Source organism: Schistocerca cancellata, chromosome 8 (assembly GCF_023864275.1).
Source record: "Schistocerca cancellata isolate TAMUIC-IGC-003103 chromosome 8, iqSchCanc2.1, whole genome shotgun sequence".
NCBI classification, from domain to species: domain Eukaryota; kingdom Metazoa; phylum Arthropoda; class Insecta; order Orthoptera; family Acrididae; genus Schistocerca; species Schistocerca cancellata.
Genome location: NC_064633.1, coordinates 465675440 through 465698682, shown reverse-complemented (window position 1 = coordinate 465698682; position 23243 = coordinate 465675440). Strand labels below are relative to the sequence as shown.

Sequence of the window (23243 nt, the reverse complement as noted above, 5' to 3'; positions counted from 1 at the left end):
TGTAGTTCTTGTTATGGGCGCCTATCTATGCGGCAATTGACCATACTGATGTGGAGCCACGATAGAGACTGTCTGGCGTGTGGCGCCTTCTGTAGGTATAGCACCATTTAACCGTGAACACAGCACTATAGTCCACGTTTCATATCTACATAAAGCTTTATTCCACCTATACAATCTCAGGAACATCTTCCTCATTTCAATTCAGTATCTGACACTGGTAGAGCTCTTACGTTGAAAAGACGCGCGTGATTCTATTTATACGAGTGCTTGGTGTCTTTTTTTAATTTAAAATTCTGTATTCGTATGTCTCCTGTAATTCCAGTACATAAGTGAAGAAGTAGGTGTGCCAGTCCCACTCCTTCTCTCCCACATCCAACACCTTCGCATATCCTACACTATTCGCAAACTAGATTACAATAACCCTATTGTTTCCTCTCTGATCACCAACTCTGGTGTGCTGCTGCTCCTTTACAAATACATCCCAACGCCTCTAGCCCTATCTGCATTGCATATCTTACCCCAACGAGACTTCAAATGACTACCTCTCCCAGATAATGAGACCGCCCCGATATTTGTCCGTCCTATCAGCTATAACTGTTCCCCACTTTTCTCACTCCACATCAGGGATCCTCCCTTATTTTCTCTCTCCATCTCTCCCCACCCCTTTCCTCTTGATGCCACTGCCCTGCTCCCACACAAAACTCCTCATATTCTGTCTATCCACTAATCATCCTACCATGTATCCTCATCTCCACAGATTTCTACGTGACTGACTCCTAAATTTTTCTACCTACACCACTCAAGCCTATAGAACACATTCTCTCTTCCCCAGTCCTTTTCTCCCAGGGCAGGTCCTTCAGCTTTTAAATGAAAGTGCAGTACTGTTTCTTTGAAGTCTATGAACTTTTCTGTGATGTGTTCTAAAAACTATATATTTTCGTTTTTTATCTTTTAGTCTTTTCATTTTAATAAAAAAACAACTATCTTAATGTTTTTTATGTAGACATCAACAAAATTCATACTTTTTAAAACCTTCTGTAAACTATTTACCGTTTAATAATATTTGTTTTTCGTCCTTGTTATATTTGTTAAAACCCTTGGCTGAAGAGCGGTATGCTGTACAACACACTCCTCCGCTCGTTTGGGGTTATGGAGATGAAATAACAATAAAGAGAAAAAGCAATTGTGCAACTGTTGCATGTTTCCTTATCTTTTTGTTGTCTTTTAATATTCAGTTCGTGGCTGAGTGAATGTATTCGATTACTTCCGTTGTTTATAAACTTCTAAATGGGTTTTACTTTATTTCATGAAAATGTTCAAGTGTGTGGGAATCCCTAAGGGACCAACCTGCTGAGGTCATAAAAAAAATGGTTCAAATGGCTCTGAGCACTATGAGACTTAACAGGTGAGGTCATCAGTCCTCTAGAACTTAGAACTACCTAAACCTAACTAACCTAAGGACAGCACACACATCCATGCCCGAGGCAGGATTCGAACCCGCGACCGTAGCAGTCGCGCGGTTCCAGACAGTAGCGCCTAGAACCGCTCGGCCACTCCGGCCGGCTGAGGTCATCGGTCGCTGGACTTACACACTACTTAAACTAATTTATGCTAACAACAACAAACACACACACACACACACACACACACACACACACACACACACATGACCGAGGGAGAACTCGAACCTCCGGCGGGAGGGGCCGCGCAGTCCGTGACATGGCGCCTCTAACCGCGCGGCCACGCTGCGCATCACTTCATTTGATGAGCTGATCATATACTCACTCCTGTACATTCTTCCAGAAATACTTGCACTGTATCGGACAGTTATTGTCTGCGGAGATGGTTTTGTTGCTAAGCTGATTAATGTTTATTTAATTTATTAATTAAAATGATCTTACTTGAATATGGCATTTGAAATTAATGACAAATAAAAGGATTATATGTGCCACCTGCAGACGTATTGATAAAGCACATTCCAATCGATTTATTTCCATAAAATACGTCTTTTTTGGGCCATAGTTAGATTCTGACGCAGATAATATCTTTCCGAAACACATTGCATTTAAAATCCTTGCTGCTGATCTCTGCTGGGATCTTCTTCACAATCTTGTGGTGCCCACAGCTGACTGAACCCAGAAGATTTTACCCTCAGTATTTCTCTTGTGTTAATAATTATCACAGGGCGCAGTTTTTCTGCGTTTAAATTATTATATTAAGACATACGGAACATTGACAGGTGGACTGTTACTGCAGTATTTCAGTGCATGTCACTATGAGATGGCTATCTGCAATGAGGCAATGAATGTCATGGGATAGCAATATGCACGTATGCAGATGGCGGTAGTACAGCGTACACTAGGTGTAAAAGGACAGTGCATGGGTTGAACCGTCATCTGTGAAAAGGTTTCCAATGTGATTATGGCCACACGACGGCAGTTAACAGATTTTGAGCGCGGAATGGTAGTTGGAGCTAGACGCATGGGACATCCCGTTTCCGAAATCGTTAGGGAATTCCATACGCCGAGATCCACACTGCCAAGACTGTGTCGAGAGCACCAAATTTCAGGCATTACCTCTCATCACACACAGTGGCCGACAGCCTTCACTTAACGACCGAGAGTAGTGGCTTTTGCGTAGAGTTGTCAGTGCTAACACGCAAGCAGCACTGCGTAAAATAACTGCAGAAGTCAATGTTGGACGTACGACTAACGTATTCGTTAGATCAGCGCGGCGAAATTAGGCGTTAATGGCTATGGCAGCAGACGACCGACGCCAGTGTCTTACCTACGAAATCCCCTGCGGTGCCTTTCATGGAAACGTGTCCATATCGGCTGGATTGTGGCCTGGTCAGATGAGTACTGATTTGAGTTGGTGAGAGTACACGGCAGGGTTCGTATGTGGAGCAGACTCCCGGAAGCCATAGATCCAGGTTGTCAGCATGGCCCTGTGAATGCTGGTTTTGAATCCATAATGGTGTAGGCTGTGTTTTCATGGAATTCACTGGATCCTCTTGTCCAACTGAACCGATCATTAACTGGAAATGGTTATTTTCGGCTACTCGGAGATCATTTGCATCTATTCAACGATGGGATTTTTAACGATGACAATGCGCCTTATCATTGGGTATACTACTATCCGAACTGTACGATGTTATTGTCAATGTTCGTGTAGCACAAGAAATAATTAAGATGACTTATTCTCAGTATCAATGGTAAATGCAGTTGTAAATGCAGAATACTCAATTCTACTAACACGTAATGATGTTCTCTGACATGAAAAGTTGCAAATTAGAAAGTGCAACGCCATTAAAGCCACCTTAATGGAGCTTTGCTATTTTCAATAAAAAGAAATGTACTTTTCTTGTGCGCCTTGGCCCCAGACACTTTAGTTTTCTTTGGGCCTGTCGTTATTAGAATATTCATGTTTCACGTTTGCACACGCGCAGTGCCGCTCTACAACACAAGTTGAATTGCTGAGTTACAGTGCACCAAAATCTTGACGGTTACGTGAAAGGCTTTGATTGTTGTGCGAGTAATGTTAATTTCTTTTCAGCTGCGAGTTTAAGCAGTCGAGCATGTTTGTCTTTAACGTATTAGACATGAAATGCAAAGCTAAATGTCGCGCACATTAAAATCCGACCAGCTTCATTGTTCTGTTAATGAGAAGAGACTGGGCTTTCTGTAAGGTTCGCATAGAAACATTGTTATAGCACTGATTAAAATTCTTTGAAAGCTATTTTCTATTTACATCTGAATTTCAATTATTTTTTACGTAGTGAATCGTGTGAGGCCTGATCCGTGCTGACTGGTCCAGGCTAACACAAAAACTGTTTCTGCAATGAAATATTAATTCACTTTGAAGTGAAACACTTAATCAGATAATTATCAACGAGTGTGTTCCCATTTTTAAGCCGTGTGTCGTAATAAAAAACTTAAAATTATGTTCTCTCCCGTAATGGCGTCTTTGAAACATAATCAGCTCAGTATATGAAAACTGCAAATTATTTAGTAATAACTATGGGATGCCTTTCCTACACTATTGAAAGGAAAACACAACTTTACACATTTATAGCATTAATTATTATTATCATAAGAATGTTTTTTATTACAGTATTAGTAACAAACATATCATTCTGAAACTTACTGGCTGATTAAAACTGTGTGCCGGACCGGGGCTCGAACTCGGGACCTTTGCCTTTCGCGGGCAAGTGCTCTACCAACTGAGCTACCGCGAAAGGCAAAGGTCCCGAGTTCGTGTCCCGATCCGGAACACAGTTTTAATCCGCCAGGGAGTTTCATATCAGCGCACTATCCGCTGCAGAGTGAAAATATCATTCTGGAAACATCTCCCAGGCTGTGGCTAAGCCATGTCTCCGCAATATCCGTTCTTCCAGGAGTGCTAGTTCTGCAAGGTTTGCAGAAGAGCTTCTGTGAAGTTTGGAAGGTAGGAGACAAGGTACTGGCGGAATTGAAGCTGTTAGGACGGGTCGTGAGTCGTGCACGGGTAGCTCACTTGGTGGAGTACTTGCCCGTGAAAGGCAAAGGTCCCGAGTTCGAGTCCCGGTCCGGCACACAGTTTTAATCCTCCAGGAAGTTCCATATCAGCGCACACACCGCTGCAGAGTGAAAATCTCATTCTGGATATATCATTCTCATCACGAATCGTCAATGGCGTCCTTCTACAATCAAGAACAAAACGAAGAGTAGTTAGTTTTGTCTCTTTCTTCCTCATTAGAGAACTGTCTATTCATTTTTATCTTTGTTCACAGATTATCCTTGAAATGCATAGTTTTCGTATTAATAATAATTTTCATTGTTCTTTTTCTATATTATTTTACAATATTTCATTGCAATAATCATAACACATCGGCTTTATGGCTTTTATCAATATTTTCGTTATTACAATTGTTTTTATATCGTCGCACTAGTTTCGTAAATTTTCACAATAACGTCATGGGGATGGCGCACGGGCCACAATTGTTCGAAACTGGTTTGAGGAACATTGTGGACAATTCGAGCGAATGATTGGCCATCCAGATCGCCTGACCTGAATCCCATCGAACATTTGTGGGACATAAACGTCAGTTCGTGCACAAAATCCTGCACCGGCAACACTTCCGCAACTGTGGACGGCTACAGACGCACCATGGCTTCTTAATATTTCTGCCGGGGACTACTTGTTGAGTCCATGCTACGGTGAGATGCTGCAATATGCTGGGCAAAAGGAAATCTGACACCGCTGACATGACTAATCAAAACGTAATAACAGTTTTAGAAACAAGCTCAAGGGAACGTGAAACGGCTAAGAGAGATTCAGAAAAACATTTTTCACATTTAATTTACGCACCTTATTCAAACAAGACCCAATTTTTTTTAATAAGAAAACATTTCCTGTGTTTTAATAAATATGATAGGAGGGTTTAAAGAATTTAAATAAAAAAACATGAAGCGCAACTACAGGCGTTACTCAAGCATTTGAGAAAGTTGTACAAGTGCCCGATTCGTGAAGGAGGTTTTTACTATTTAACGGAAAAAACAACAGGCTTCCTAAAAATGTGTTTTCAAATCCCTTAAAACTCCAAAGAGTTCAGAATGTTTAGCGATTAGCAAGCAATAGGAATTGTTTTCTTTTTTTAAAAAGGTATCAACCATTTAAGAAAAACAGCCCTTTAAGGGACACCCACAATGTGTTTCAAGGCAAGTTTCGAATTATGTTTAATTACTTTAAAATATTAAAGTCTCAATGATTCCACCACACTCAATAAAATCTTACAATCTCTCTCAATTAAACAAACAGGAAAATTCTTAAGGTTTAACCATAAAAAAACAACCCTTTGAGAGACAATTTTGCAAATACGTGTAAATTGGTTTACGTGACTCTTGATTCGGTGAGCTGTTTGCGGAGCCGTCGTCCATCGGTTGTCACAGGCCCAACTGTCCTTCCACCCCATCGGAGCGGCGTCGTCTTCTGCAAGGCGTGGCACTCACACCGGCAAACTAGAACACACTGCGGCGTGTGTTAACGGTCGATTCCATAGCACTTGTGCAAAAGTAGTTTTAAGTAATATATGCAGGAGGGGAATATAAGTCCGGTGCGAAACAGCACAGAGCCTTTGTGAAACCACAGTCAATATGAAAGCACCGAACTACCAGGGGCTCAGAAGGCAGTGCACAGAAACCAAGTTTCGCAACCCCCACGCAATCGTATCAAACCAAAATGCAGGAGAGACACTGCGGAGACCCAGAAGAGGTGGCAGACAGACGCAAAGGTTAAATCAAACAGCTGCACAACTTTGGTCAACTCTAGAGAAGACAGCAGCTTCCACAGATCAAGGGAGGAGTTTAAGGATTCACACCCATTACCTCAATGATGTCAGGAAGTACTCGACAAGAACATCAGGAGGGTCTTCAGAGTGATTGAATAAACATGAAACAACTGTCACCAAGACGACACTATCCAGGCTCATTCTTTCGGGAATTCAGATAAGTCATCAGTCAGAAATTTTGTAACTAGGATCAAAATTCGTGTCCGGGATTACAGCATTCAGCCACTCCACCGAATGCCGGAGATCATCAAATAGTGGAAAACGACCAGAGTGGACGATGATCCCCTTCAACCGAACGCAAACACCTGTGGGCGCCTCGTTCTGAAAACCGATGGAGCCTCCTCCTACCCGTTCTGGCAGTCGTGTGCCAACTCCCGCAGCCACTTCCGTCCGACCAGAACCGCTCCACCCTACTGCCTTGCATGCGTCACTCCGTACTCCAGATCGTGCCCTCTGGCAGCCATCGTCGCTGAAATCGAGCTTCCGCAGCGCGGCCAGCGCATCCACCAGAAAAGAACAAAGGTGTTTATTCTTTGTTTGTCCGCTTCTGAGATGTTCTTTTCTTGTGGCGGCGCTGGCCTCGCTGCGGAAGCGGGAATTCGAAGGGAGCTGAGCTCCACGTCTCAACGATATTAGGAGGTAGCACATGACATTCGTCACCTCAGCGTAAATCTATTTCTATACTATGCAAGTGACCTTACGGCTTGTGGCGAAGGGTACTTCTAGTACCACTGTCATTTCCCCCTTCGTTGTTGCATTCGCAAATGAATCCAACCTTATACGGTCCAATATTGATGAGATATACTCAAGAGTAGTTCATTTCCCACTACGTTGTTCCACTGGCGAACGAATCCAAACTGATAAAGTCCAATATTGATGAGCATTACTCAAAAATTGCTCATTTCTCCACTCGTTGTTCCATTTGCGAATTAATCAACCTGATAATGTCAAATATTGATGAGTAATATTCTAGAATCGCTCGAATGTTTTGTAAACAGTTTCTTTGTAGCTGTATTTCGTTCACTGAATCTCAGCCTGAAATTTGCTTTTCCTCCAACTAGTTTTATACGTCATCATTCCATTTTAGGGCGTTCACCAGCGTTAAAGATGGGTTTCCACAGGCCCTGAAAACTTGTACACACATCATACATCCCACTAACATTACCTTCGGAGGCCAGTAAATGTTTACAAATGTGCAATCAGTATTTCTACTGGAGCAGATTTCAAAGGTTAAAAAAATTTTTAAAAAAGAGGGTTTTTCTGTAAGGAAGTAGTCTTGGGAGGAGAATATCCAAGTTTGTACAAAACTCCTTGAGTAGGAAATAACCGGATAAATTTTATCTTTAAGTCAGTTTCACTGCTCACTGACACCACCTGTGATTTGGGCTCTCTGCGGAAAGATCTTGTCAAAGAAGACCTTGTACTGCATCATGGTACTGTGAACAGTTTATGCAGTAATCTCAACTTCACCACTGAAAATAACATCAGGAACATCACTGGAATGTTCCTCACAGATATGTCTCGATTTTGTCACACTCTGAGCGAAAAAGCGATCCAAGAATGAAAAGTTCTGTCGAAAGTGTAAATCTAGAGCTTCGGAAGTTGCCCAACGGAACTGGACTATCAAACAGATTGTGATTAATGCGCGCCCCTCATATGGTCTCACGAGATACGACACGGATTTGATGCGACCCCCAGGAGCACTGAAAGAGGTATGTCATGATACTGCGCGTCATATCGAGACCGTAGACGACCCACTAGTTGCCTGTCAATCATGACATCTGGCCCCAGATTGGTCAGTGGTGACAAAGGCAGAATTTAAGACCAAGCAGAGAGAAGGGATTATACAGCCATCCAGTAGTCCATGGTCCTCCCCCTTTCATCTGGTGCCAAAGAAAGACGGTGTATGGCATCTGTGTGGGGACTACCACGCACTCAGTGCCAGACAGTGCCAAATCGATATCCTTTTCCCCTATTGTGGCATTACAACTATGCATTACTTAGTGTGACGATTTTCAGTGTACTAGATTGTGCTAATGCATATACACAGATACCCATAGTGGAAGAAGACATTCCAACAACTACAATCATTACCTTGTTTGGATTGTTCAAGATTCTGTGTATGACATATAGCTTTTGAAATGCCACACATGCATGTCACTGGTTTGATGATGCAGTGCTAAAAATACTACCCTTCAGTTTAGCATACTATGATGACATTCTCCTCTTCTCATCAATCATGGAGCAACATGAGCAACACCTAATATATGTCCTGGAATGGTTAAATAAATATGACATGGAAAAATATGACATGGCACTGAACACAGCCAAGTGTGTTTTTGGGCAGCCACAGTTAGATTTTTTAGGGCTCTGAATTTCTTCCAAGGTCTCATTCCCTCTGCCTGAAAAGGTGAAAATCATTTTGCACATCAGAAACCCAAGTACTGCTCGGGACTGACAGTGGTTTATTGGAATGCTGAACATATATTGCAGACATCTGCCACACTCAGCAGCAGTACAAGATCCTCTTACCATAGCACTTGCTGGCCCGAAAATCAAGGAGACTTCGCCAATCCAGTGGACTGAAGCCATGTGTCTGTCCTTCGGAGTAGCGAAGCATAGCATTGCGGATGCAGCGCTTCTCGCTCATCCATAATTAGAAGCACTCTCACAGTGGTAGTTGACGTGAACCAAATAGCTTTCGGGGCCACCCTACAACAGTTTCATGAGAATGTGTGGCCTTCTACTCCCATAAGCTGTTATCATTCCAATAGAAGTGGAGCATTTACGATCTCCTCACAGTATATAAGGCAATAAAATACTTCTGCCCACAACTAGAAGGGAGTTCACAATTTTTACAGAACACTAGCCACTGACATACGCATTTCAGCAGAATAACAATAACCGCTTACCTCACCAACCCTGATAACACATTTTCACAGCGCAATTCAACATAGATACCAAGTACATATTTGGTACTGACTACATGGTGGACAATGGCGTTTCGAACGACTCAAGCGCAATGAATTTCGCCCAGCTTGCTGAGGAACGAAGTCTGACGAAGAGCTTCAAAACTACCTCAACAATCCATCGACAGTGCTGGAATCGAGGTTAATCGATGTGCTCAGTGCCGACACCAAAATATACTGTGACCTCTCGATTGGAAAATCAAGTCAGTTCTTGCTGGACGCGTTTCACAAGCCCACCTTCGACAGCCTGCACGACTTAAGTCATCCTGACGTCAGGTCAACAATTTGCCTAGTATCCCACCATTTGGTGTACAGAGAATACAAAAATACTGCCATAGATGTGTGTCAAATGCCAACAGGACAAGATCAACCATCACGTATGTGCACCAGTTGCGAACTTTCAGATTACTAACGCGTGATTTGTACCCGTCCACATCGACTTCATGGTTCCGCTACCTTCTTCCAACAGACGACAACATATTCTTACCACAAACTATCGCCTTACACGCTGGCTGGAAGCAGCTCCACTGGATAAGAAGTCTGCAGAAACATTGGCATCCACCTTTGCTCTGACTATCCACTGCACATAACGACAGATTATGATCGCCACTACCTGTCGCGGACCGCCGTTTACAACGAGCGGCGGGTACACTTCCTGGTGCACCAACTGGACGGCGCTGCCCTTCCCCCGTGTCCGGTGGATGTAGTGGTGGCGGCCGAGTTTAAGTTTCTCTCGCACTGAAGTGCAGTGTCGAGTTGCGCACTAATGTATAAATATCGATATGGCGCAGCTGTCAATCGGGTTTCCGTAACAGCCGCCAGGGGCGCTGACATCGAAGGTGAATTATTCCGAGCTGTCAGAGAGTTTTATGACTTTTATATGTGTTCGTGTGTTGTTCTTATCTTAGCGACATGAAACAGTTTTAGTTCAGAAACATTTTATTCGTACGATCATTGTGTATCGTCAAGCCACGAGCTTGCTGTTTCTTTATAGAGAATTCTACTCTGTAAACGAACGCAATAAAGAGACAGTTCGCATATACAATAATGTCATTTAACGCACTTGCTGGCTACACGAAGACTCTGTCAACGACGATTCTAGCAATACGACCACACTGTGTTAACTTCAGCTCATTAACAACAAGTAGTTTGTATCAGTTTAATGACAATTGATAGTTAATGCATTCTATAACAGCTAATTCTATCTGTTCACAAATACTTTAGCTCATGTCCCACACCTAATCAGTCTTATTCATGACAGTATTATGGAACACACTAATACCTTTAGTGACTGGCGGAGCATAATTGATAAAAATAATTTAGTGGAGATCGAATAATAACGGAATTTATAAAGAATTGTTTTAATGAATACTTAATCAATTAATCACTTAGTTTTATTCTACATGAGATTGCCTTTTTTTCGTTTTTTTGCTCCCTGGTGCAGTTCTGAATTCTAACCTTCGTCACCAGAGAAGTTAATACATCTATGCATTTGCTGCCATCGGAAATTGCCAGCACTATGTGACTCTTTGCCTCTTTTATTCCTTGACCTCGGGTAAGAGCAAGAAGACCGTCAACCTTGAAGTGTGTAGCTGTGTGTAGCAGTATTTGTTTGTAATAAGTATTTTGCTGTGCGTGTGCAGTAGGGTATACTGTGAGATTTTAGTGCAAGAGGAATGAGTGTGCGAGGTGAAGTACTACTCGGTTTTGCATTAATTTGAATCAATAAAAGTGTGTTTCAACTGATACAATGCACATAGCCGTTTCCAAAACTGTGTCAGTTCTGTGCCTCCTCCTTGTGCCCTTCTGTTATGGAGAAAACAGTGAAAGTAAATCACATGAAGATGTACGACAGGAAAGAACCTTCAAATCTTCGCATTCCTCTGGAAACTTGTTAAGCAGATCTAGTTCCCATTCTGTCTTCAGTGATTCAGACTCATACACAGCTGGACTAGAAGCAGGTAACATACTAATTTGGAAATGAACGTGAACTACTTCGATGTAAACATTAAGCAGAGTGATTTGTTTGTCAGTGTGTCTGTGTTGCTCATATTAACTTTAGCAGAAATGACTACAAAGAGAGAGATTTTGAATCTATAAAATTTAGTTTAATATACCACTGCAAATTGACACATTTGTTTAAGAGACTGTGGATGCAATCCGTGAAAAATGTTAAAAGTGTGCCTGTTCTGCCTTGCTGTTGCACGTGGTTCGTTGCCAGTTTCATATAATAGGACTTTCGTACTTTAATAAAGCTTCGTCGGTGGAAAATTACACACAGCAAGAGTAATAGTTCAGCATATTTATATTATGCTGAACGTTGTTTTTTAGTTTGCCACCAATCCGGTCAGTTGGTATTATGATTTGCGGCCTTGTGTTCACGATTCAGCATTACTTTTCTCAGTCAATTGCAATTAACCCTATACAGAAACTCAACATTACATTCGCGTGTTTCATAAGAGGTAGCTGTAATGCCATTAACGTTCATAACATGTGCGTTTTGTTTTGCTTTTACCCGAATTATTGCTGTATTGGCGACATTGTTAAATTTTCATTTAATAGAATTTTCTGTCCCGGACGCTTGCTATTTACAGTGTATGGCAAATATCTCAGAATGGTTCAGAAGGCGATGTCTGTGATCTTCAACGATAAATAATTTGTCACCTTTCCTGCCTTACTGACAGTGATCTAACATGCTTTCAAATTCATGCCAAATGTAAATTTTGTGTGTATGCACGTAATTCGTGATTAATGATCTATTGCCCACTGACAAAAGTAACATTACCAGCATAACTAGATTCGGTATGTGTGGTGTTAATATAACCTTAAAGTAGATTGAAACAGAATTGTCAATAAGTATTTAATGCTAGTGTCTTTATACCACAGCTATTGGTGAAAGCTGCAGTGATGATGATGCTGCTTGTCTGACACAGGCCTCGGAGGATCGTGTGGGTCTAGAGGCCATACGTTCTTTGCATAGGCAGTTGGATGATGATGCAAATGGGAATGTAGATCTCTCTGAATCAGATGAGGTATACCTCTACTTTAATGTATAGGTTCATATAAGATGTTCAAAATTGTGTGCACCTGTAGCACTCTTGACATTGTGTTGGTGTGTTTGTTTATAAATGAAGTTCAGAGTGTTGATGACATTTGTTCCATGTTTTAACTTTGGCATGCACAACTCATTTTTCTCAAACTGTTTTTACCTTTAGCACACAGTAATTGTATTTTCTAACGTGGGATCTAATGTTTGGACTTTGTTGTTGCCAGTGGTTACAGAATTTATACAATGATTAGGCTCTTTTCTTCTTCTTCCATTCATTTTCCACGTAGGCCGCATAGTCACTTCTTTTCCTGGAAATAGTGTGGCAAGATATTGTAGATTTTATTAGTCTGTATCCTTTCATATATATTAGTGAATTTCTTAAACCCGTAATCATCATTTAACCTCTTAATGTGCTCAAATTATTAATTTTTGAGTGATCAGTTATGTAGGGCCTGTTGTAAGTCCTGATGATTGTTGCAAACTGTGTGATCACTAGAATTTTTGAGTGATAATGTAAAGCTATGTTCGTTTAAATTGTGCCACAATAAGATTTCATGGAAAGAAAAACTTTAATTTTTTTTACAGTTTTTGAGAGAAGAATTGAACTATGCAGAGGGTCATGAACGGAGGCAACAAGCATTCCATCGCAATAATGACAAGCATATCTCCGTGAAGGAATTATGGGAAGCCTGGATTCGCTCTGAAGTGTGTTCCCTCATTTATTAGTACATTTTGCTGATTTTTAAAGTGTCAAAGCTTTCAGCATAATTGTTACCTTTCATTGATGCTGGATCTGAGCATGGGTAACAGTATCTTTTATTTCACTGAAAGTGTGTGTGTTACATTAGTTTTCAGAAGTTTCCCAATACAAAGTCTTCTCACTAGAAAATTGTTACACACTATAGTTTTTATTTTTATTCGTATCTAGACTACATATTCCAAACATTCATGTTTCTAGTCATATATGAATAATAGATATAAGTTTTATTCTTTGTTGCCAGTCTGCTAATGAAACATTTCAGCTTGCAGCAGAGACAGTAGATGTTCAGTATTATTGAGGAATTGCTTGCGTATGTAGTACAATATTTTAGTGTCTGCCGACAAGATGGGGTCCCTATTGTTAGATTTTGATTTAACAGTGAGCATAAAAAATTGGATACTAGAAATGTGTAACCTTAGTGCTAAAGTGTGTAGAAGTTACTTTTTAGAGATTTGGTTATATAATTAAAAAAAAGATTATGTATGTTGATTTCAAGTGCCAAAAACATACATCAGAAATGTACAGCTCAGTTACTAACAAAACAGTTTGGCCTATGTTGAAAAATATGTGGTGTTAACAGGCATAAGCCATTATTTAAATCTGAAGAAAGTATAAGAATCCAAGGTCCGAACTTTTTTACAATTTTAAACAGGAAGGTTTACTTCAGTGGTTTTTCAGTAAATAGGCCTAGTGAATGTTTCATTTTAATTAGCTGTGGGTCAAGTGTCTTCTATTATATTCTTTCTGTGGTGGATGCAATTTCATGAAGTGGGCAGGTGAACCTGTTACCATTCAGAAGGCTGTCTCCTGTTTGTTTTTTGTTTTTTTTTTTTTTTTTTTTTGTTTTTTTGTTTTTTTTAACCAACCAACAGAGATCTGGCAATTCAAGGAAAATATTCACTTACAAATGACATGAAGGTGCACACTTGGAAAGCTTGCTATGTGGTGTCTGTTACATGTGTTAGGGCTGCTAATATATTTTTAAGTGTCATTTCCTACAGTGTTTACCAAGTATGAATAACAAATTCAGTTGTTAGGTAGCTATGCCTATTTTTTAACGGCATCTTATCTTGAGTTGGTGATGTAGTCGTCCGAAAAGTGCTTGTTGTAACTTGTAAACAAGCAAATATGTTTCTTCCAGAATGAATTTTCACTCTGCAGTGGAGTGTGCACCGAATGGAACCTCCCAGACAGATTAAAACTAAGTGCTAGGCAGAGATGTGGACTTGAGACCTTTGCCTTTTTTGGACAAGTGCTGACCAACTGAGCTACCTGAGCACGACTCACAACCCCTCCAATTGAAATACATTCTTCATTGGTCATGTTTATATTATTACATACATTTGCCAAACCATTATTTCCTGACTGAACTTTTGAGGTGTCTGTCACTCTTTGACATGTTTTGAGATATTTTCATTTCAGCAGCCACAGAATTCCCTTTTGCTGTATATATTTTTGTAATTAACTGTTAAAAAGTCGTTTATTTTGCAGTTACAGTTTACATTTTCAGCGTATTAAATTTTCTCCCTCTCTTCTTGCTATCTTTTCTTCAGTTACCTTTGGTTGCACACAATTTGATCTTTAGCATTCCCACTGGTTTTCTTTCACCAGCTATTTTTATTACTTCATCATTCTACTAGCCATTCTGCTTAAGGGGATCTGGACATCGTGTGGGCAAAAAAAGGGGAAAATGTTTTATTTAATAAAATTCTGTGATTCTTCCTGAATCTAAAAATATGTATTTCATGTATAGTACCTCATCATTTTCGTGTTTAAATGCCTTCCTAAAGCAGATGTGGCACTTGAACACATGGCTGTCACGCTGCTGTCAAACACAAAGCCTTGGCTACAATTCTCATTATTTCATTTTGGCTCTGCCGTTTCCATAGCAAATTATTTGCATAATATCCTTGAAAATACGGATAGTACTATGAGCAGGGATTTATTGCAATCAGTTTTCCTTCTTGTACAAGTAAATTACTTGAGTTAACTTGTGTTTTTTGTGTGCATATGTGTTGTAAACTTATTGTTGTGACTGCATATGTCAACCATTTTACATCGTAAAATACCAGAACAGTAAAGCGTAATTGTAGTCGTAAATTTTACATTAATCAACACATACGTGTAGTTGGCTATCGTAAAAATGGAAAAAAAACTGTTATGCTGCAGTGAAATGAGATCAGTCCAAAAAATTCATTAAGCAATGCTTCAAAATGCAGTTTGAGCATCTTACGCAAATGAATAAGGTGATGGTGTTGTAAATAGTTACATTTTAATTAGTAAGTGTGAGCTTTCAGAATTGCTTTTGTCTGTTGCTAAATATAAAAATACTGTGGGAATGAAAAATCCCTTGGTTTTAATAAGGACAGAAGTTAGAGAAGAGGTCTAATCTGGCAAAATTGTATTGGGAAGTCAAATGTGTAAAGTAATGAAACTTACAATGACACCTCTTGTAACATGCACAAAATATAGTGAAGCAAATATTTGCCTTGCTAATGTCGCGAAGTGTATTGGAAAGGAAAAAAAAAGGCAGCCCAGATATTCTGTACTATGAAGGAGTTGCCATTGCCATCTGTCATCAAATTTGAGAGGTAATATAAACTATTGCATAATGGCCTAACAGAAGTCAGTGAAGTATATATGCAGAGGCCAGTGAAAGTAAGTGTAGGTATTTGTCAGTCTACTGATATTGTTGCTGCGAGGATACTTCCCGGCGAAAGAGGCTGTAAATTGCTGAATAGAGTTGTCACAGTTACCTCCGTAGATACAGGCAATGCGCTATACTATGAATGTCTCGCAGAACATTTTCAAGATTGTAAAAATAAGGTAAATGAACATGGATGTGACAAAAACTGAAAGGTTTCAGTGGTGGTATAGAAAGCTAGGGGCAGTCTGTTTTTTTGTAGATTAATTACTACCCTTGGTGATGGTGACCATAAAAGCATCAAAAGTGCTGTGGCTGCTAAGCCATATGGTGAATCTGAAATTAAAAAATGGGATATGTAGAACATGTGCAGAAGAGAAAGGGGGAAGTCTTAAAGAAAGGCTGCAGGGATGTGATAGCAAAGGTGGACAACACAGATTCACTAAATCAGAAGTAGAAAATCTCACAGAATGTTATGGTCTAGCCATCAGGAGAAACTGAGAATGTCAGTGAAATGAGGAAAGCTATTTGGGCAATTTATTTTCACAGAATATCCACCATTGAGCATCCAAAGAATGGACTCTGCCCAAAAGGAAACACTTCATGGTGCAAGTATAATAGGTGTGAAGCAAGTGGACAGAAACATACACATGCACACCCCATACCAGAAACTGTTGTGGTAGAACTAAAGCCAGTATCTTTCAGATTCTAAACTCCTTGAAAAATGCATACAAGGAAAACATATTCTAAATGAAAGTTTCAGTAATTTCATTTGGGAATGCTTGCCAGAAAGTGTTTCTGTTGGCCTGTCAGCTTTTCAGATTGGTGTTATGGATGCCACAGTAAGTTTCAGTGATTGAGTGACAGGCAGATTAAAAACTGTGAGCGGCCTCGGTGCCAAACTGGGGACAACATGAAAGTGGGCTGCTACAGGTCGAGAGGTAATGTGTTGCTGAAGCTGAAAACACTGCTGAAAGTACGACAAAGGAGACCAGAGTAACAAAGAAAAGAAAGAAAGTTAAAGCAGATGGAAAGGACACTAGGAATCGACAAGAGAATCAAGCTGGAATGTTTTGGCATGTTATTGAAAAAAAAAAGACATGCAAATCTTTAATTTTAATTTTCTGTAACCAACATTTTTGCATAATTCGGTATCATTATCTCGTCCCATCTTAAAGCTACAAAAACAAAATTTTGCTTGAATAATAATATAGTGCTGGCCTACACATTGAGCCACATGTTCAACAATGTGTTAAATATTTTGAGCTGGAGCATGTCGTACATTCTCAAATTACTAAGAGAAAAAATTGACTTACAACAATTTTTTTAAAATACACAAAACAACAAATTGGTAAATATTCCTGTTTCACTGTTTCAACAAGTTAATAATTAAAAGAATTTGTTCTGACTTTTTATTTTGAATAGTTTGGAAGTACAGTGTACCTAAAATAAAAATTACATGTAATTCAGTATGTGAAATGATGATAAATATTCGCTCCACTATGAATGCCACAGTTTGTAAATTTTTTCACATGGAGACCACAATATACTAATTACATATAAATGATAGAGTACAGCAAGCAGTCGTCCTTTTTTAGATTTTATTTCTTGTGTGTGACTGACACCGAACAACAGGGACATACGCATCGAGGATAGAAAATAGTGCATTGCAAATGGCTAGCCACTAGCCAAAACCTGGATTTGTGTAATAAAATCTAAAAAAGGATGACTGATTGCTGCAATCTCTAATTTATAAGCCACATAACAGTTGCTGAGTGCACCCACTTTCCGAATGGAAGGTAACCGGATACTAATTGCTTGCTTAAAGTTTCATTCCAATAGAAGTTTTTTAGTTATTAAATTTCAAAATCCAGTAAAAACTACAATGCCCAGGTCCACTTAAAGGTTTTTCCTCCATGACTACATTTCAAAACTGTCAACAACAACAAAATTCTCTTTATTTACTGCCACATATTACAACCCAAATAAAACTAATGGCAAATATTTCTTGATGGTATAGAATTTTTTTATATATATATTTTCAGCTGACCTTTTGTGTTTCAAAATCTTTCTATCCATAGATATTCTTTTTCATATTTTCCATTTTCTGTCACCAAACTGAATTCCTCCAATTCAGCTGATTTGATCATCTGCCTACTTAATTATAGAAGTGTATCCTCAAATTATTGTGCTTCCATCAAGATCCTTGAGGCTTTTCATATTTTGACCACAGTCTGTCTTTTTCCATGCACACAACTGCCTTTGAAGTTGGGTTCATAGTTGTCATGAGTTTAGATTTTTTATTTTTAGATCACTACCGGTTTCATGGCACTAAGAGTCACATCTTGAGGTGATCATCTACATAACAATAAATCAAGAATGAGTAGCAACCCTAAAGCATCAACTGATATAATTTTCTAGTGCTTTTTAAAAACTTTTACAAGCTTTTACACAAGATATTGTAATATTTGTACTCGCATAACAAAATCAGTAAAACTAAAAAGCTTGGAACTTTGCACCGAACATTCATTGTCTGTCAAAATGAAACTCCACTAAAAGGCAGTATGTCGTGGAATAAAACAGCTGGATGCATGGATTCCAATCCAATATGGTGGATGGGACTCAAACAAATTATGCTGTAGTGATCCACTGCTAACGTGAAAATGTTATGAAAAACTATAGAGACATAATATCCAGTAAGCTTGAAAAATCCGAGGAGTGGTTGCAGCAAAATGGAGGGATATTTTAAGTAACCTGGACAAAATGCATCAACTGATGGATAAATAGAACATGAAAAACACACATACCGCTGGTCCCGAACGAGGACTTGACCGTGTGTTCTCTCTTACGTATGGCGTGGAAGTAAACTGCTAAGCTATAGACGACTCAGGTGGGCTGATGATGCACAGTCACAACTGAATGATTTGTAGTCTTTTGGGGACATGAATAAATGCTAAATGAAAATAAAGGAAAAACAACACATTGCGTATTATATTAGTAACAGCTGAAATTTATTTTCATTAGTAACACCGTAAGTTATGCTTCTCTCAAACCAAGGGCATTTAAGGACTTAGAGGACCACCGGATGTATATATTACAGCAAAGGGACAGAATTGCAGACAATGCCCTTGAATAAACTAAAAACGTTAATATTCTGAAATTTTTGTTTGTAGTTTTTCAGAAACTTCATACAATTAAAAGAATCCAAGACTAGTAAATTTTGATACTTCATGTGCTGTTAAAAATTGAGAATTTAAAAAATAAAAAATAAACTTGAAAGGAAGATATACAAGAAACCTAACATAATGAGGGAGCATAGGAGGTGGTTGATGGAGGGGTTTAGGAGATTGAAATACCCAGGAGGGAAGAAGGGGGACTAAGTGAAAGAACAACAGAGTGTTAAGTCAACTAACTTAGGGAGTCGAAATGTGCCAAAACGCTACATTGCTCCATTTAGGGTTTGGTGTGGAAAACAACTAATAGATCACATGATTTCGACCTCTTTGGTGATGTTTAAAGTGTGGCCTTGTTTTCGAAATGTAAAATTTTTAAGTTACTGGGGGGATTTGTGGCAGAATGACTCTTTTCATGAAAATGTGTACTCAAAGTAGATTTTGACCGAGAAACCCTGAGATGATCTTTAAACATGGTACTGAGGCTCCTACCAGTTCCTCTGACATACTGCATGGGGCAGTCATTGCAAATGAAACAATATCCCCAGTTGCATTATATTTGAAACAAATGGTGTGTTCTCTTGGTCTATACTTTGTGTCAGTGTTACCAGGAATGAAGAAAGCTGATTCAATATTTTTTGGAATGTAATTGTCTTCCAATCTTTTCTCAAATATTGCCAAAATATGGAATTTTGTTATACCTTGCTACCAGTGGCCTTCGGACTGTTGGCATAGATACGGGTGCTAGCCATTGGGTTATCTTTCTGAGGATACCATATTTAATACCATTGATAAATTCACTGTCATAACCATTATTGCAGACTGTGTACTGTATAATTTGGAACTTCCTATGGAAGGCTTCCTTTAACAAAGGGACACTATGGGGCCTGTATAGAAACAACTTGCAGGCTGTCATCTTGTACTTGATAAGGTGGTTGGAAGAGCTGTGGCTCCCTGTATGTATGGTAGTTGTCTTTCAAAAAAGATCAAATCTGGCTTAAGTATCACATAAGGTAATATTAAGATCCAGATAAGGAAATGCGATGACCCCCCCCCCCTTCCCCTGTGCAAATTGTAATGAGTAGTAAATTTAATCTTCCCAAGTGAGTGATTGTCATCTGCAAACTGACAACATTCTTCATGTGTCCCATCAAAAAGAAGATCATCATCTACATACCTATACAGAGCTATGATCTTGTTAGTGTATTTTGGAAACTGACTCATACCATCAGACTCAAAAGCTTTCATAAATAATATTGCCAAGACAATATCACAAGGAGGACCTCATTGCAAGACCTTCTTTTTGTAAAAAGATATCACCCCAAATATAAAGCAATTGAACCTAAGAACCAATTCCAGCAGCCCGATTACATCATTGGTGCCTTTGCTAGGTCATACATTGTACACCCTTAAATTATGGACCACAATGTCCTGCGTCTCATCAGCTAAACTATTTGTATAAATGCTCTCAACATCCTAGAAAACCAGAAGAGTTCCTGGGGCGAATGTTATGTTTGAAAGTTTCTCAATTAATTGTCCCTTACTGGAAATGTTAAACAAAGTGGGTGATAGTAATGCTGTTAGAAGACTTTGTGAGCAACTTTTCAGTATTGTAAACAAATTCCCACTATGGTGGTTAACAGTTGGAAGAATTGGTAAATCGACTTAAACAGAGCCTGGAGTCCCAGTGCTGCCAAGTTCATAAGAACAGTGTTCTTAAACGGTAATTTTTTTTTTTTTTTGACTCTGCCTTTGAAGGTCTTCTAAAATGTCCAACCATCTGCTTTTATAGAAGATATATAAAAATTTTAGTTGGTGGTCAGTGCTATCAATATCATGCCCCTCCTTTTGCATGTGTAAAACTAACAATTTTATCACTGGCATAAATGTTCTTGTTTAATCTTACATCATAGGAACTGTTAATTTGGCCAGTATACCTTTATCTCAATCGCAGCATGACAGTTAGTAGTCCTCAGATTTCCCTATATTTATTACTCCTATGTGGCACGTTATGATGCACACGTTTTTATGTTATCTTCAGTCCTGAACACAATTTGAACTCCCATTCTTCGGAATAGGTGCTCAATTCTATCTGAAGTTTTACTGTGTCTTTCAAGGTGGTGTACTTGACCTTATCAGATGCCACCTTTGCATGCCATTTATTTCTCTTCTTTATATTTTCCTTAATTTTGTTGTATATTGTGTTAACTAAGTCCAGGTCATATTAGTTTGCTGCAGCGACCTTTCGTAATTTGTATAATTCTTTCTTCTTTTCTGTTTGGCATAGGGGAAGCTGTATTATTCTGCTTGGAATGGGTGTTAATAATGACAGCCAAACATGTCAGTTTTCTGTGTATCTGAACTGATTGTCTATTTTTTTTTGTGTATGATCAGATCTAAAAAGTTAATCTTTCTGTCCACTTCACGTTCCATCATGAATTCGATCTTGGCATGCATACTACTCATTTCCTTGGTCAAGTTTTCTATTTGCTTTTTGCTCCCTTTGTGAAGCGCAGCTGAGTCATCAGTATATCTTTTGTAGTATACTATGTTGTTATGAATTTCTGGATTCATCTTGAAGGTTTTGGAAGTGTATTGGTTTATTAAGAGTCTAAGCTTGCCAAGTATCTATTTGCAGGATATACATTAGACTTAACAGTTCTTTTATCTGAAAAGAAGGATTGCACTTTATCCACATACTGATAGTCACTTAAATAAATGGCTGTTTTTCCATTGTCTGACTGCACAATTAGCACTTTTATGTTCATAAGAGGTTTTTATTATTATTATTATTATTATTATTATTATTATTATTATTATTGATTATCCAAAACAGCCTTGCCACTCTAAAGTTGTTCCTTGACTAATCCACAACCATTGTAATATGTAAGACATCCGTCAATTATCTTATTGATGCCAACAGCTACTTCATTTCAGTCAGTCATGGTTAGGTTGGCACCATAAGGTGTGGGGTCACCGTGAAAGATCAATGAATTGAATTGATCTGTTGTTGATTGGTTACACCTAACATGAACTGTTCCACACAAAATCTTCAGTGTGCTTGCAGGTCCAATTGTGTTACTGCCTGCTTACTAACCTGGAAAACACCAATTGGGTTAAATACACCCTCATTTATGTGATCATTCCGTGCGTACAAACATCATACTTGACATCTTTCATATGTCTGAACTTTGCAGACATACGGCTCAGGCATAGTTAGTCTTTGTCAGAATAAGTGTTTTATAAAGGGTGTTACAAGAAGGTACGGCCAAACTTTCAGGAAACATTCCTCACACACAAATAAAGAAAAGATGTTATGTGGACATGTGTCCGGAAACGCTTAATTTCCATTTTAGAGCTCATTTTAGTTTGTTCTTCCACCTACGCTCAATGGAGCACATTATCATGATTTCATACGGGATAGTCTACCTGTGCTGCTAGAACATGTGCCTTTACAAGTGCGACACAACATGTGGTTCATGCACGGTGGAGCTCCTGCACATTTCAGCCGAAGTGTTCGTATGCTTCTCAACAAAAGATTTGGTGACCGATGGATTGGTAGAGGCGGACAAATTCCATGGCCTCCATGCTCTCCTGACCTCAACCCTCTTGTCTTTCATTTATGGGGACATTTGAAAGCTCTTGTCTACGCAACCCCAGGACCAAATGTAGAGACTCTTCGTGCTCGTATTGTGGACGGCTGTGATACAATACGCCATTCTCCAGGGCTGCATCAGCGTTCCCGTCTCCGGCCATCCTGATTTAGGTTTTCCGTGATGAACTTGATTATAACTGCTGTTACTGTCCTTTGAGAAGATGTTGCAAATTTCAGACTTTAATTATGTTCAGCAAGATACCTGATCTCCCCACCCCCCCTCCCCTCCCAAACCCCCTATCACCTCATCCCATCTCTGCATCTTAAGTGTCGGTGACAGGATAAAGATCTGGAGATCCTACTGTTTGTTTCAGGTTGAGATATTGGAACTGACAGAACATGCACAAACAAGATGTTGCCTAAGCAGTTGAGTTTTCTCATATTTGAGAGTGCTTTTCCCCTCATTCCTGGGCAGATTGCTCTGATCTGCCAGAAGGTCCCACCAAAACATGCTTCTGTAGTTCAATTTTTGGGGAGTTTTGAATAGTTTCTCTCAGAGTCAGTTTTTCTAGTAATAACTTTTGGAGCAAAATGAGATGTAAGGTGTTACTACAACCAAATGGATTTCATTAACCAGTTACTGCTTGGTTTCGAAATTCACTATTATTCCATTGTCCTAGTTAGATTGTTTTCAGTTTCATTTACATAAGGTTAGCATTTATTTA

At 39.2% G+C, this 23243-nt stretch overlaps 1 protein-coding gene across 2 annotated transcripts in view; it reads left to right on the top strand.

Annotated features, from left to right (window-relative positions):
- Positions 1 to 10852: 10852 nt before the first annotated feature.
- LOC126095351 (stromal interaction molecule homolog) overlaps positions 10853 to 23243 on the top strand; it is a 128567-nt gene continuing 116176 nt past the window's right edge. For both annotated transcript variants that reach the window (XM_049910157.1, XM_049910158.1), the window contains exons 1-3: positions 10853 to 11258; positions 12184 to 12329; positions 12932 to 13051. In XM_049910157.1, coding sequence (XP_049766114.1) covers positions 11048 to 11258; positions 12184 to 12329; positions 12932 to 13051 — 477 coding nt within the window. In that variant the 5' untranslated portion in view covers positions 10853 to 11047. The remainder of the gene's footprint in view (positions 11259 to 12183; positions 12330 to 12931; positions 13052 to 23243) is intronic.